Raw genomic sequence first — 17249 nt, 5'->3', positions numbered from 1 at the left:
CAGACTATATCTGAAAACAGACAACTTTGTCTGTAAAAGGAAGATGCAAGGACTATGACTTTATATATTTTATGATTTAAACTAGATCAACTTCACCTTCTCCATTGGTATTCTGTATCAGAGGAAACCTATTATTGCAGCATAATTTAATAATCAAATATAAGAATATATCCTGACAGGTATAAGCAAGAGTGCTAAAATGGTGGTGGTTGTACATTCCAAGTTACTTCATGGGGTTACTTAAAAGCTAACTATGATAGCCAGAAAGCTTTTTAGGTACCATTTTATAATACTACTTAAATTGAAGTCTTGAAGTAGCTCACAAAGTATTTATAAAAACTTCACAAACAACTTAAATCTCAGGCCATTTCAGTTGGCATGGTAAAACTGCGACAGTCTGTAGTAAAGTTCCAAACTCTTTTTGGGGGGGGAGCAGGGAGAGGGGAAGCTTTTTAGAAAACCTCTTGCAACCTCACTCATAACCTTACAAAACATGGAGACAAACTGGTAGCTTTGTCTTTGAAGTCTCAGCCTCCTAGAATGCTAGTCCTACGACTGGAAGGGACTCAAGAGGTCCCCTGCACTCAAGGCAGGACTAAGTATTATCTAGACCATCCCTGATAGGTGTTTGTCTAACCTGCTCTTAAAAATCTCCAGTGACTGAGACCCCACTACCTCCCAAGGCAATTTATTCCAGTGCTTAACCACCCTGACAGGAAGCTTTTCCTAATGTCCCACCCAAGCTGCCCTTGCTGCAATTTAAGCCCACTGTTTCCTGTCCTAACCTCAGAGGTTAAGGAGAACATTTTTTTCTCCCTCCTCCTTGTAACAACCTTTTATGTACTTGAAAACTTCAGTTTTCTCCAGACTAAACAAACCCAGTTTTTTCAGTCTTCTCTCATAGGTCATGTTTTCTAGACCTTTAATCATTTTTGTTGCTAGTCTCTGGACTTTCTCTAATTTAGCCACATCTTTCCTGAAATGTGGTGCCCAGAATTGGACACGATACTCCAGTTGAGGCCTAACCAGCACAGAGTAGAGCAGAAGAATTACTTCATGTTTTCCTTACAACACTCCTGCTAATGCAGCCCAGAATGACATTTGCTGCTTTTTTTGGTTCGCAACAGTGTTACACTGACTCCTCTTGCTTGTGATCCACTGACACCCCCCCGATCCCTTCCTGAGTACTCCTTCCTAGGCAGTCATTTCCAATTACGTATGTATGCAGCTGATTGTTCCTTCCTAAGTAGAGTACTTTGTGTTTGTCCTTACTGAATTTCATCCTATTTACTTCAAAGCATTTTTCCCATTTGTCCAGATTTTGAATTTTAATCCTATCCTCCAAAGCACTTGTAACCCCTCCAAGCTTGGTATCGTCTGCAAACTTTATAAGAGTCCTCTCTATGCCAGAGGTTCTCAAACTGTGGTCCATGAGCTCTGTTCAGGTGGTCCACAGATAGTTCCCTTTAAGGTGTGCGCCTGGGTGGCTGCACACAACTTTGTCAGTTCCATAATGTGGGGCTGCCACGGCGGGGGAGAGGGCACATCCATCACATGAGAAATGTAAGATATTACTGACATTAAAATGAGTTGCTTTTGTTTGTAGAACAGAAAGAATTAAGGTGTTTTATATAGTGCTTTTTTCCAAAGCGCTTTACAATAGTTAGCTAATGGTACAAACATTTGGAAAGATCATTAAGTGGTCCACCAAGACCCTCAGCGATTTTTCAAGTGGTCCGCAAAAAAAAGTTTTAGAACCATTGCTCTATGCCATTAGGTAAACCATTGATGAAGATATTGAACAGGGATCAGTCCTGGATCTGGTTCTGTAGGACCCCACTTGATAAGCCCTTCCATGTTTGAATGTGAACTACTGATGACTACTCTCTAGGTACAGTTTTCCAACTAGTTATGCACCTACCTTATAGTAGCTCCATCTAGGTTGTATTTCTCTCGTTTGTTTGAGAAGGTCATGCAAGACAGTATCAAAAGCCTTACTGAAGTCTAGAGATACCACATCTACCGCTTCCCTCCTTGTCCACAAGGCTTTTTACCCTATCAAAGAAAGCTGTTGACTTGGTTTGACACAATGTGCTCTAAAGAAATCCATGCTGTTACGTACACCTATGTGTCTGCAAATTAATTGCATAACTTGCTCCATTATTTTTCTAAGTGGTGAAGTTAAGATGACAGGTCTGTAATTTTTCCAGTTGTCCTTATTTCCCTTTTTATAGTTTGGTGGTATCTTTGCCCTTTTCCAGTCCTCTGGAGTAACTCCCGACTTTTTGAAGAAAAGCATTAATGGCTCATATATCTCCTTAGTCAGCTCCTTGAGTATTCTAGGATGTATTTCATCAGGCCCTTGTAATTTGAAGACATCAAACTTGTCTAAGTAACTTTTAACTTGTTTCCCTATTTTAGGCTCTGATCCTACCACATTTTCACTGGCATTCATTGATTTAGATGTCTAATTGCTACTAAACTATTTGGTGAAAACAAATTCATTGAGCACTTCTGCCATTTCCACATTTTCTGTTTCTCTCTCTCTCTCTCTCTCCCTGTGCCTCCCATCACCCACCATCGAGTAACTGACCTACACTGTCCTTGGTCTTCCTCTTGCTTCAAATGTATTTGTAGAATGTTTTCTTGTTGCCCTTTGTCTCTAGCTAGTTTAATTTAATTTTTTGCCTTGGCCTTTCTTCTTTTGCCCCTGCATACTTTGTGGTGTTTATATTCATCCTTTGTAATTGGACCTAGTTCCTACTTGATGTTTGGGAATGGAGGAAGGCAATATGGAATGCCAGGTTGCTTTTACAAAATTTCAGTTGGTCACAGCTTTGACTGCAGAAAATGCTTGCCATACTTTTTTTGGTAGTAGAACATAATAGCTTGCCCTCTCAGTAGGCGAAATCTTGTTCTATAGACTAGTGTCCTGACATTCAGAAGTACTGAGCACTTGTGGCCCCAAATTATTTCAGCAGGACTTTTGGCTGCCCAGCACTTCTGAAAAGTAGGCCAAAGTCTTGTGCTTATTCTTTCACTTAAACTTGAGTGTTACTGGAACTTGACTTCCAGCATTACACCAACACTGAAGTTACTGTAAATAAAATTGCAACTAATATCTGAAAATAGATACCAAAGAGATTCCATTGTATGAGTGCATACACTACTTTGTAGGATTGACACATATTCACTTAAGCACACCAAGGCAAAACTTTTTTAAAACTTTTGTTGGCAGGGAGTTAACTCTATATAAAGAGTGACCTAATTTCAGATCTTATCCACAATGTGGATAAGGTGGAGGTTATTACACATGAAGAGGCTAGCTCTTGCTAATTCTATACCCACCACTAATTTAACTATCTTCAGTAGCTATATGTTGAGAAGAAAAGGTAACTTTAATTCTGAAGTCCTCCATTTTACTTTTGGGTTCTCTTGTACACTGCCATTCTGCTTTTTGTATAATTGTGGGAGAAGATTTTCACATCTGATATGTGAAAGCATGAAAAGCCCTTTTTAGCCAAAAGTCCGTACAACGTGAATAAGAAGAGTACTTTTTGAAAATGCTTGTCAGGAGTGATGGAGAAATCTGTACATGGATGGATAGGAGGGAAGAATTGAGCAGAGAGCTGCAGGTGAGCAAAAGCCGATGGATGTAATATTGGGGTGGGGGAGGGGAAGAGTGAATGTGAAAGGCCCTAAAATTCTCTAGGGTGTGAGAAGGTTAGCAATGGCCTTGAGCTCCATAAGGAATAACTCCAGGCCCCGATCCTGTGCTCCACTAACATGGATACTGAGAAGCCAACCTGTACATACAGCTGCTGAGTTAGACCTCCCCATATGGTTGAGTCAGAATACCTCCCTACTAATTGTGTAGCCATAGCATTACTGTGACTTATGTAGTGCTCACACTTACATAATTAAAGATTAGCAAACTCAAGTTCATTGCTCTTGCATAACTTGGACAGAAATTGATCTTCTCCACATAAGGGTATCCTATGTTTAATTGGCATTGTACGTTCATAAAACTAAAGTAATATGGCTACTCTTCACCTCTGAAGGTGCAGCTGTCTAGCTACACAAACTAGAGAGCAGTGTACCTTTGGAATCTCATCATGTAGGATTGTTCACTTTCACGTTTTCCCATTTAAATGACTTTCCTTTTTCCAACTCTTCCACTTTTGAGATTACCCGGGCAGTAAATAAACACACAGAACTCTGCAAGAACACACTCTAACCTAGACATGGCATGGAGTATGAAACATGTAACTAACCGGGGAATGCTTGCAGAAGGTACTGAGTAGCATTCAAATAAGACTACAAAGCTTTGGCTGTTTAGCCAAACTTTTGATGGTGGTTACTAGTGACTCTTGCATGCCTGTAGACTCTCCTGTAGTACTCCATTTCCGTCTGACCCGATACCTTGATCTGTCTCATCCAATGTAATTGGAATCAGGCCAACTTTCTTCCTGTGGCATCTTTTCCATCAAACTTGTATTTCAGAAGATCTAATACATAATCTAGTCAGTGCTAATACAGCATTGTTTCTTACAGTGCATTGTTTAGTTTTAAAAGTTCTAAAAGTAACAGCAGTTCTGCTATGTAACCAATCTGTTTTTTTCTGTTGAAAATTTCCCCTACCCCTTTCTTTGAATGATCCCCATTGTGGGGGAAACAACCACTCTACAGACCTTGGAATAAGCCAGAATAGATTCTGTGGATTGATTTGAATATATAACAAAGGTAAAAGACCAAAAGGTAAAGTCTGAAATGATCCACACAAAGCTGCATTCAAGTCTCTTTCTTGAGGACTGGGGTATGTATATTTCATGCCCAATTCTGAACTTGTGCTAATGCAACATTTTTGTAGGAAATGCCACACTTGAAGCTTCAGACTGTAAAGGGCAAGTTTTTGAGATGTTAGTGCCAAGCAACCTTGTTTGTAGCTCTACCTACTTTTAGCTGCTGTTTCTTTAAAACACCTGGCAATGCCACCTTCCAAAAGACATGTACTCAGTATCTTATCACCCATGACTCTCTAATTGGCGGGAGGGGAGGAGGTATACTGCAAAAAATTTTTGAGAATTGTGCAGCTTAGTTTAAAAATGCAATTCCTATCCAAGTTTAGTTTCAAAACTGCAGAGTGTTTAGCTGGACCGTACTAAATTTTGAGTGTTACTTATTTGGCTGAATAAATATACCTAATTTTTGTATTGAACAAAGTATCGCATATGTGGAAAAACGTAGTGAATTAATGCCACAAGCTTAATCCAGTGACTAGTAAACTGATTTCTGAAGTGAACAAACTGTGAACTTGTGCATCAAGTTTTATTCAGGAAATGCCAATAACCAGTTTAGCCCTTCCTATTCTTTGGTATTTGATTTCTTAAACTTCTCTTCTTGTGAAGACACTTGTCAGAGTACTTACCGCAGGTTTTCCTCCTGCATCAGTTTATATCCTTCTTTCATTACATATTAGGTGCCTAAACCTGGACATCAGTCAGCTGCAGAATTTTGCTCTACTTCTACTCTTCCAAAGGATCCTATACTAAGGAAGGAAAAACTGCAGGATTTGATGACTCAGATACAAGGGACTTACAACTTCATGCAGGTATGTGTCTTGTTTATCCTGCAATAACAGCTGCAGGGCTTGGGTCCCCACTGTGCCAGTAGTGGTAATGTAGTAACTTGTTTTGTTAGTGGAGTGGACCTAGATACTATTGACTAAATTAATGAAAGATTTTAGCAGACTAGAGAATATTTAACTTCTGTGATGATTTTTGATCTGAACAATCCTAATTTTTCCCATTTCATGAACTTGGTAATCTTTCTAAGGAGTCCATCCTGGATGTTGATAAAGCTTCACCAAGTGCTATTTGTTCATCACAACCACCTTCAGTAACTCCAGCAGGTAGTCCTGTAGGTAGGTAGACTCTTACATAGAATCCAAAGTTCTTAAGTTGAATGGAGCAATATTTCACTTGCACTGTGCATCACCAATAGGCATAATGGGGGAACAAAATTCTATCTAGAATGACCATCTCATCCACAATGTCTAAATCTAATGGCTAACATTTCATTAAATGGCCAACAGAATAACTTACAGCAACACTTAAATATGCATTATGCTGCAGGGTTGTGGAACAGTTGTTGTCTCGCAACCTGAGACTTATACATGGTCAAGTTCTTATGGCTCAGTACTTTCACCTCCCACCTAGGATTCAGTCCTTCAGATTGTACTTGTATACCTGTCTACAATACAGAATGTTTTATAATGAACTCTAACAACCTATGGAATTCCTACACATAGCTATTGCCTCTGAAACAGTTAATACTGAACTGTCTCTAGTTATGCTGGTGCTATTAAGGCTTTAAAATAGTCCTGTTACCCTTCAAATGTATGGAGAAACTGTGTATTACAAAACAGGAAAATAAGTCAGTCGTAATGGGTATTGGGGAATGAAAGAAAATCTAAATGTTCGTTCTACCTCTGTTGAAACTTTGAGTAAATTTGTCTTGAATAATTCAAGTCATCTTAGTGAAATAGCTGTTCCATACATAAGTCTTTCTGTTGCTGGAGACTGCTTTGACCTTTAACTTCACAAGATAAAACTACACTTCCTAAATGTGAGTGACTTACTTTAGGTTTTAATTTATTCAGCTTTCTGGTATGCTTACTGCGTGATGTATAGTAAGGGCAGTGTAGCTGTCCAAATTTCAGATTTTATTTTTTTTGGAAAAAATCAATCTTTGAATTATGCTGAGAAGCTGTAGTTAAATTTAAGGCAAATATATGTTGCTTGACTAATCCCTTACTCTTATTTTTACAAAGCTTCTAATGAACAGAAACTGCCAAGTCAAAATGACTTTCTTCAACAGCCACCACAGGTAAACTTAAGAGTACTGGTCTATAAAATTAGACAATTGTGATCTTTTTAAATAAGATATATATTGTGCTTTCAGAAATAACTGAGGAATTGTATAGGGAAATTATGCCAAAATAAGTCTGTCACAAGACAGACCAAATTTGATTTGGCCTACCAAATTAAGAGTATAGAACTTGATTTTAAAGTTTGTTGTTTTTATAATCTCTGCAAAGTGAGCTCCCACCAGATATATAGCTCATACTCCAGGCTATATATCAAAAAAGCATTGTATGCCATCTTAACTTCAATGTAATAGCAGATGAGTGAAAATAACATTTTATAACCTCCATTTCACAGTATGGAAGATGTATTTGGATTTAGCTTTCAATTACCAGCGCAACTAGTAGAGAGAGAGGTGGGTAGGACCAACTTCTGTTGGTGAAAGAGAAGTTTTCGAGCTTGAGCTCCTCTTCAAGTCTGGAAAAGATAACCAGAGTTTTGCAGCTAAATAAAAGGTGGGGACAAATAGTTAAGCATAAGGAGTTAATACAAGTTGCAAGAAACCACTTAAAATGAAGTGAGTGGTTAATACCTCTGCAGTCATAAGACCAAGGAATGTTAGTAGGTTTTGAATTGTTGTAGTGAGCCATAAAACCAGCATCTGAGACCATGTCTGGCAGAGTTATGAATTTAAGTTCCCAGGCTAATCTTCTGAAGGTGTTGTGTAGGTTTGCTTTGAGAATGAGGACTGATAGGTCAGATATGGAGTGATCACTTTGAAAAGTGTTGGCTCACATGTGATAGGGTATCTTGTCTTGTCATTTTTTTGAGTGAGTTCATTTGAGAGTGTACAGATTTGTCTGGTTTCGCCCACACAGTTGGGGCATTTGATGGACTGGATGAGGTACATCCTATGTTCTGAATAGGCCCATGTAGGATCTGCACCAATCTAGGTAATATGCAAAAATCAAGAGAATTGTTTGCATTGCCTACCTTAAATTTATAATAGACAGGAGATGCAGTTGACTTTGCCTTGTCAGTGTGCCTATTACAATATTGTCTGAAGAGTAATCAAGCAGCATCCTCCAATAACTTTATAAGGAAAAAATTTCCATTTCACTTGTCATTTCAGACCACTAGCACTTGAGGTTTAAATAAAACTGTTCAAGTGGCTCAGCTAATATATTTAAAAGCAAATCTAAGAGCAACTTGAAGAAAAAAATTAAGACAAATTTTCAAAAATACTGGATGGCCAGTGTCCTATTTAGAGCAATAGCTAAATGTCAGGAACAGTATATAATGGCCTATAGGCCGACATAACTGTTAGCAAAATACCAAGCATTGGCACGAAACCACTCATTTATAAACTAAACCATGCACTTTAACAAAACTGTGCCTGAAGGCTTTTCAGAACTACTAGGGTTGTTGCCTCCAATCAACTTTATCTGACGTAGTTTCTCTTCCTGCCAGGCTGCTGCTTCTCCCATGACTCTGCATGGCTCAAATACTTCCTTAGCATCTGCTGATCACACTCTTTCTGGTTCCGAAACAGATGATCTTATGACCCCACAGATACCGCAGGTAAAATATCAAGACAACATTGACACTTCCCACTGGAGTGTCGTTGGCCTTCATTATGTTCCATGCAGGCTGGATTTGATTTAAATCAAATTGATTTAAATCACTAGTCAGGAAGACTCCATTTAATCATGGTTTTCTACATAAGTGCATTCTTGTTGGTGGTTATAACCTGAATACATATTCTTCACAATTCAGAGATGTAGGTTTTATTTTTAGAAGGTGTACACTGTACATTTTTAAACAGGGATTTATTTTAAAAAGCTTTCAGATGAGTTTTACAACTATATCAGAAAATGAATGATTGGTTATTTCATTTACCAAAGGTAATTGAAGCAGCTCACCTCCCAATGACTTCATAAGTATCTGTCTCCAATTCAACAGGTTAATCTTTAATATTTGAAGGATTTTCTTGCCATGCTGTATTGGGAGGAGAACATCACCAGACAGACGTCTAAATTGTTTTATTTAACTAAAACAACAATGTTAAGTATTCTGAATCTTTTTCTTCAACAGCAAACATACCGTATTTTAACAAAACAAGCATATGTCCCTCGCTTCTGACATTTATCTCCAGACTTCTCCTTTTCCAGATCTATTCCACCCCCAAAAATCTTCTATTGTTGAACTTCTTGAAACTTTGCACTTTTAGGGAGGTAAGGGATTGACTCTGTGTACCCAAATTTGCAGAGGGACAATAGAGTTGCAGTCTGTTTCTCAATTCTATATATTTAAAAACGTTTTTGCTCTTAACAAGTGTTACCTCTGGAGACACACATCCAGTTTGAGAACGGCAAAACTAAGCCTCTCTGGTATCTTCCAATCTAGACTGAGCACTGAGTCCTGTTGGGTAGATAGAAAGATTTACCTAATCTATACAGAAGCCTGTGGAACCCCATAAGATTGGGTCCCTAATCCCTGAACTATTGAAATTCATTTACAAAACTTTTTTCTTAAACATTACTTGAATATATTCTCATACTATAGAATTAAAATGTATAATCCTTATTCCATTATGAGATACCTTTGAGCTATAATGTATCTTAATTAACACTGTCTTTAGATAGGATTTTTCCTCAGAGCATTTGGTCAAAAAATCCAACTTAAATCAAAAATGGTTTGTTATTGTTTAATTGATTTTTATCCACCCTGGTTCCATGTGATAACTCTGTTCTTGCAGAAACTATTTGGGGCCTTCTTTAGAGACATTGACTCCACTCAACTATTGAGTGGTATTGCTGATGAGTAACACGACTACCTTCTCTCCCTGTGTATCGTCTTGTCTTGTTTCCAGGAACCAAACAAGTCTCTCACAGAAATTCAGAATTTCTAAGTCATTACACCAAGCTCTGTTTTAAGGAGGTTTAGCATAGCAAGCACTGGCAAATACATATGTAGTATTGTGCAAATATGTTTTGGTTGTAAAATACTAACATAAAAGGAAATTGGGAGGCGGGGTGTGTCAATTTTTTACCACGTACAGGAATTATCTCCTTTGTAGTGGCTTGAAAACACTCTACTGCCTTCAAGCCTGTAAGTTAGACAGATATTTTGAGTAAACAATAACCTACGAGGAAATGATTAAATAGGACAGTCTTGCTTTTTGAGGGAAAATTATTGATTTTCTGGGTAATAACTGGCTAAAGCAAACTAAGAATTCTGAAGAAATCCTCCCTTTGTGTTCACATTAAATACCTAAATATTAACATGAAAAGACATTTGCCTATCTGTATAGTCCAACATCTACAACTGGCATGTAGCAGCACTGCTTTACAGCATGATGGTTTGCAGAACCATCTCCTTAAACTGTAAAGTAGTCCTGAATAGTTAAAAAAAACTTCCAGCTTTTGAATTGCTTTTCCTAAACAAAGTTGAGCTGCTTCCATTGGATGTAACTGCACTAGGTTTGGATGTCAGTTTTAATGAAAAATGACTACTTACTGTACTGAATTTTCATATACTTAAGGCAGACTAAATGGTTCATCAGTTTACACTACAAAACAACTTAGGACTAGTTATCACACTTCCATTGTTAAGTTGTAATGCGGAGTTAAGTGCCAGCAAATATTTCCACACTCCCATTTCCCCCTCTCCCTGGCTCCTTCTCTCACTGCCCAACCAATCCTGTCTCCCCCTCCATTGTCTCAATCTACTCTTCCCTCCCTCTGGTCTGGCTCTTGTCCCCTCAGCTTTCATGTCAGGTTGCTTCCTCCCACATTGTCTGGGTAGCTGCAGGGGGTTACTGACAGCACAGGAGAAACAAGCATCCTGGTCCAGAGCAGCTGGGAAGCTATAGCCTTAAGAGGGAGCATGCTTAGTGTCTTTGACTCATGTGCAGTCTGGATTAACAGGTAAGGGTCATGAGGGTATGCAGCATTGCTTACTGAGAATGGAGTCTTTGGAGCTAGCTGTTAAACTGAAGTTTTTACTGAATATGTGTAAACTGATCTTTCAGAGCTTTATAACTTGGCCCAATTTGGATAGATTTTTCACAAGAACAGCAAAAGGCGCATTCCTGCCAAACTTCAAATTCCTGCTCTAAAGAATGGGGATGCTATAACTTCTTAGTGTTCAGAATTTTAACACTGCAAAATATTTTTCCCTGTTCTGTTTGGTAATTGCTGAAGGATTTTGGCTGAAACTTTCCAAACTATTCAGCCTAAATGGTTGGTTTGGCCTTGCCTATAATTAAGGATATCTTTGGGACTCCTATATTAAACTTACCACAAGAGTCAATATTTGAAATCTTCAAATGTTAAACAAGCTGAGTGTGCATCTTCCATGCTACACGTGTAGTTTTGTAAGAGATCTAGATCTAAGTAAACACAGTAGGTCCAAAGTGAATGCATCAACACACTATCTTTTATTATTATAACACTTTTTCAAATTATAAACTTCCCTATTTCTGCAACATTCTACTGGTAGTTAAGTTACATCTGTCAAGGTTTTTGTCCTTTCAGACATCAGAATCACTTTCTCAAGGGACCGAGACTTATACTTCATCTCAGCCACCTTATCAGACAAGCCCATGCATCTCTGAGCCAGTAATATCCAAAAAGATTGAAATTGCCCAGGTGAGTAACTGCTTTTCACATATGGTTACATCTCTGCTCATAAACTTTACTTGAACAGCTCAGTCAAAATTAACAATCTAAATCTGAGTGACTAGATGCTTTAGATCTAAATTAGGTTTTCTGTTTTACTTAGTATGCTAAATACCTGGTCTCAATAGTGCATCTCAGAAAGCTGGAAGCCTTCCTTTTTGTTAACCCTCTGCTTAGAATCTTAAAATATCAGGGTTGGAAGGGACCTCAGGAGGTCATCTAGTCCAACCTCCTGCTCAAAGCAGGACCAATCCCCAACTAAATCATCCCAACCAGGGCTTTGTCAAGCCTGACCTTAAAAACTTCTAAGGAAGGAGATTCCACCACTTCCCTAGGTAACGCATTCCAGCGTTTCACTACCCTCCTAGTGAAAAAGCTTTTCCTAATATCCAACCTAAACCTCCACCACTGCAACTTGAGACCATTACTACTCTTTCTAAGTGCAGGACTCTGCACTTGTCCTTGTTGAACCTAATCAGATTTCTTTTGGCCCAATCCTCTAATTTGTCTAGGTCCCTCTGTATCCTATCCCTACCTTCCAGCGTATCTACCACTCCTCCCAGTTTAGTGTCATCTGCAGACTTGCTGAGGGTGCAATCCACACCATCGTCCAGATCATTAATGAAGATATTGAACAAAGCTGGCCTGAGGACAGACCCTTGGGGGCACTCCACTTGGTACCAGCTGCCAACTAGACATGGAGCTATTGATCACTACCCGTTGAGCCCGACAATCTAGCCAGCTTTCTGTCCACCTTATAGTCCATTCATCCAGCCCATACTTTAACTTACTGGCAAGAATACTGTGGGAGACCGTGTCAAAAGCTTTACTAAAGTCAAGGAACAACACGTCCACTGCTTTCCCCTCATCCACCGAGCCAGTTATCTCCTCATAGAAGGCAATTAGATTAGTCAGGCATGACTTGCCCTTGGTGAATCCATGTGGACTGTTCCTGATCACTTTCCTCTCCTCAAAGTGCTTCAGAATTGATTCCTTGAGGACCTGCTCCATGATTTTTCCAGGGACTGAGGTGAGGCTGACTGGCCTGTAGTTCCCAGGATCCTCTTTCTTCCCTTTTTTAAAGATGGGCACTACATTAGCCTTTTTCCAGTTGTCCGGGACCTTCCCCGATCACCGTGAGTTTTCAAAGATAATGGCCAATGGCTCTGCAATCACATCCGCCAACTCCTTTAGCACTCGGATGCAGCACATCCGGTCCCATGGACTTGTGCTCATCCAGCTTTTCTAAAGAGTCCCAAACCACTTCTTTCTCCACAGAGGGCTGGTCACCTCCTCCCCATGCTGTGCTGCCCAGTGCAGCAGTCTGGGAGCTGACCTTGTTTGTGAAGACAGAGGCAAAAAAAGCATTGAGTACATCCTCTGTCACTAGGTTGCCTCCCTCATTCAGTAAGGGGCCCCCACTTTCCTTGACTTTCTTCTTGTTGCTAACATAGCTGAAGAAACCCTTCTTGTTACTCTTAACATCTCTTGCTAGCTGCAACTCCAGGTGTGATTTGGCCTTCCTGATTTCACTCCTGCATGCCCCAGCAATATTTTTATACTCTTCCCTGGTCATTTGTCCAATCTTCCACTTTTTGTAAGCTTTTGTGTTTAAGATCAGCAAGGATTTCACTGTTAAGTCAAGCTGGTCGCCTGCGTATTTACTATTCTTTCTACACATTGGGATGGTTTGTCCCTGTAACCTCAATAAGGATTCTTTAAAATACAGCCAGCTCTCCTGGACTCCTTTCCCCCTCATGTTGTTCTCCCAGGGGATCCTGCCCATCAGTTCCCTGAGGTGGTCAGTCTGCTTTTCTGAAGTCCAGGGTCTGTATGCTGCTGCTCTCCTTTCTTCCCTGTGTCAGGATCCTGAACTCGACCATCTCATGGTCACTGCTGCCCACATTCCCATCCACTTTTGCTTCCCCTACTAATTCTTCCCAGTTCGTGAGCAGCAGGTCAAGAAGATCTCTGCTCCTAGTTGGTTCCTCCAGCACTTGTACCAGGAAATTGTCCCCTACACTTTCCGAAAACTTCTTGGATTGTCTGTGCACCGCTGCATTACTCTTCCAGCAGATATCAGGGTGATTGAAGTCTCCCATAATCAGGGCCTGCAATCTAGTAACTTCCGTTAGTTGCTGGAAGAAAGCCTCGTCCACCTCATCCCCCCCCAGTCCGGTGGTCTATAGCAGACTCCCACTACGACATCCCCCTTGTTGCTCATGCGTCTAAACTTAATCCAGAGACACTCAAGTTTTTCTGCAGTTTCATACCAGAGCTCTGAGCAGTCATACTGCTCTCTTACATACAATGCAACTCACCCACCTTTTCTGCCCTGCCTGTCCTTCCTGGAGCACACTGTGCAAGCCTCCTCAAATATCAAAAGGAAGGATGTAGCTAGATATAATTTATAGTTTATATCCATACATGACAGTACTCCAGTCATGTGAGTTATCCCACCAAGACTCTGTTCCAATCACATCATAATTCCTTGACTGTGCCAGGACTTCCAGTTCTCCCTGCTTGTTTCCTAGCCTTTTTGCATTTGTGTATAGGCACTTGAGAACTTGCAGTTTGTCCTGCTCTCTTAATATGAGGCAGGAGCACTCCCCTTTCATGCTCTCCTGCTCATGCTTCCTCCCGGTATCCCATGTCCCCACTAACCTCAGGGCTTTGGTCTCCTTCTCCCAGTGAACCTAGTTTAAAGCCCTCCTCACTAGGTTAGCCAGCCTGCTAGCAAAGATGCTCTTCCCTCTCTGCCCATGTTGTAGTTTCCATAGGAAACTTAGGGTGAGTGTTAAATTAGTCTTTCCTATCTACAGTGCTCTGATACGCTGCCAAAGCATTTTTCTGCACTGATTGCATCACTTCATTTTAGCATTGGAAGGGACAAGTGTGGAGGCTTAAGCAGCATTAATGTACTTGAACGTAGGCATTGACTTGGTGCTGAATTGACCAAGCAAACTGTTTCAGCACTACTGTACTGACCACTTTGGTAATTAAACATTGACCCTTTCTGGTGGGAAAGAGGTCACCATACTTATACTGTCTCTGGGATCAAGGAACTACTTTCTACATTTTGAGGCATACATAGATCTTTATACAATGGCAGGTACTTAATAATGTCTTTCGCTTGTGGAAAAAGCTGTCTATGTCCATGTTTCAGAGTAACAGCCGTGTTAGTCTGTATTCTCAAAAAGAAAAGGAGGACTTGTGGCACCTTAGAGACTAGCTCAGATAAATTGGTTAGTCTCTAAGGTGCCACAAGGACTCCTTTTCTTTTTATGTTCATGTTGTAGTTTCCATAGGAAATTGATGATTGGTATGTTTACTAGTCCATGGACATTTTCACTTACTCAATAGGCTGTGATAGAAGTACTGATTGCTGAGGATGCACAGCAAGATTTGAAATTGTAAGCAAAAGCTATTCTGTTTTGCTATGCCCAAATGTCAACATGCAGAAACTGCTGACATTCAGCAATCTAGGCATTAGAACAAACTAACTTCTTGTGTTATTCCCTGATAACTATCACGTGACCTCATGTATTTTTGTTCCCTTCTCAGGCAACTATTCCCCTGCCAAGAGAGCCACAGTCACCGCTGCCTACTTCAAGCACCTCCATGTCACCAGTGTCACAGGGGCAAACCTTTCAGTCTCCTCCAGCAAGCAGCAGTTCTGTTAGCATAAATGCAGCTCCCTTTCAGGCAATGCAGACTGTAAGTGTATCTCTTGTAGAGGGTAAACAGGAAAGCATTCATGACAAGAATGCTTCCAAATTATTACTTCAGCCTTAAAACTATTAAATGCACCGTCCAGGTTTCAGCCCAAAACTTGATAGCACATACTATAACTAGGGACCTCTCAATGACTGTCTAGTCATAAATTTTGGCTGCTCCTACCTTTCCTTCTGTGCTTCATTAGTAGGATATTTCCATGAGCTGAGAAGCTCTCTGCAGTGATTGTGTAGGTCAAAATCAAGCACTACAGCTCATTAACTATCAAATTTTATTTATAATAGGCCAGCAGTTGCAAGTGACTGAATTCCTAATTTGCTAATCTAATATGCTAATGAAATCTCAATTCCTGTTAAGACCCCTTGTTTGTAAACTTTTTCACAGTTGAGACCTGCTAAAAAGTAAATTGGCTCAGTCATGTTTAAAATACCAGTGGGGGTTGCTACGTAGCAAAATACTGGTGAGTCGCATCATACGCGCATTTAACTTGCGTGAATTCAACTACACACACTCAGCAAAAAAAAAAATAACACAATACCTGTAAATAGTGCGGGCGATTCTGCCCACCATTCCACTCAATGAGCATATGCCCCAGAGTGAGCGTGGTATGGGAGATGTGAATCTGCTGTTCCCTCAGTCGGTCACAGTTCCCACGTGCCTCTCATAGTGTGAGCATCTCGCCGCACTGAGTGTGATTCTAGTGTTTAAAGATACCGTATGTATTTTTCATACAACATGGTCCCTAAACACAAGCCAACTACTTCATCTGGTGCTCACCGAAGAAACAGCGATCTGTTTGAATACGGGAGGAAAAACTGCCTATGTTGACTTGTTGAGAGATTGTATGTTGGTCTCCAACACAGCACTTAAATATGGCCGCAACAAAGCTAGCATTCATGCCATCAAGATTCGAGAGAGATTCGTCAAGCCATGGCATCAAGTGCTCCAATAACTGCTAAGGCGACGAGCCAGGTGTGTGATAAGACTGAAAAGGCATTAAACTTATGGTTGGAAGACATGAACCATAAATGTGAGCCTTTTTCTCGCAATGTGTTGCCATCAATAGGCAGTTAGCCTCTATGCGCTGTTCAAACCTCCCGCTGAAGAGGGACAGCCTTCTGGTGAGAAGGAATTCAAAGCCAGCCAAGGTTGGCTTAACAGTTTTAGGAACCGCTTCAACCTCAAAAACATGCAGACCAGTGATCTGTCAAAGCTGAAGAACTGTTCCTTCAGTCACTCCGAGCCTTCGGCGGCACATCCTTCACTCGCTCCAGGCCTTCGGAGGCACTTCGGCAGTGGGTTCTTCAGTGCCGCCGAAGGCCTGGAGCGAGTGAAGGACCTGCCGCCAAAGGCTCGGAGTGCTGCCAGGTGTGTAAAAATTCACAGGGGAACCTCCCCAGTAGAGAGCTCAGGCAGGACAGTCCCTTGGGCTGAAGTCTGCCTACCCCTTTAACAACCGGTTCTAAACCGGCTTCAAAATTTAACCAGTTTGTGCAAACTGGCTCCAGCTCACCACTGATGAAGTACTGGTGAAGCTGCATCTGCCAATGAAGAAGCAGCAAAAGCCTACCCTGAAGAATTAAAGAAAATCATAGTCCTTTTCTATCTTCCAGAACAAGTTTTTAATGCTGACGAGACTGGCTCTTTTGGGGAAAAAAATGCCCAACCACACTTACACTTTGAAATCAGAAAGACAAGCTCCTGGCTTCAAAGCAGCTAAAGACCATGTGATTGTTTTGTGGCAATGTGGCGGGGCATTTAATAAAGCTGGGCTTGCTCTACAGGGCTGCAAATCCCCGTTCCCTAAAAGGCAAGAACAAAAATCTCCTGCCTGTGTTCTGGCAATCAAACAAATAAAAAGGCTTGGGTGATGGCAGCATTATTTCTGGATTGGTTCCATAAGTGTTTTTGTTTCTCGAGGTCAAGTGGTACCTCGAAGAGAAAGGACTTGAGTTTAAAGTGTTGC

General features: G+C 40.5%; 1 protein-coding gene across 2 annotated transcripts in view; it reads left to right on the top strand.

The window, feature by feature from the left end:
- CAPRIN2 (caprin family member 2) overlaps positions 1–17249 on the top strand; it is a 72422-nt gene that overhangs the window by 38065 nt on the left and 17108 nt on the right. For both annotated transcript variants that reach the window (XM_077827675.1, XM_077827668.1), the window contains exons 10-15: positions 5480–5611; positions 5836–5923; positions 6833–6888; positions 8337–8447; positions 11405–11518; positions 15113–15265. In XM_077827675.1, coding sequence (XP_077683801.1) covers positions 5480–5611; positions 5836–5923; positions 6833–6888; positions 8337–8447; positions 11405–11518; positions 15113–15265 — 654 coding nt within the window. The remainder of the gene's footprint in view (positions 1–5479; positions 5612–5835; positions 5924–6832; positions 6889–8336; positions 8448–11404; positions 11519–15112; positions 15266–17249) is intronic.

The sequence above is a fragment of the Eretmochelys imbricata genome, chromosome 1, assembly GCF_965152235.1.
Source record: "Eretmochelys imbricata isolate rEreImb1 chromosome 1, rEreImb1.hap1, whole genome shotgun sequence".
Lineage (NCBI taxonomy): Eukaryota > Metazoa > Chordata > Testudines > Cheloniidae > Eretmochelys > Eretmochelys imbricata.
This window is presented reverse-complemented; position numbering and strand designations above follow the sequence as displayed.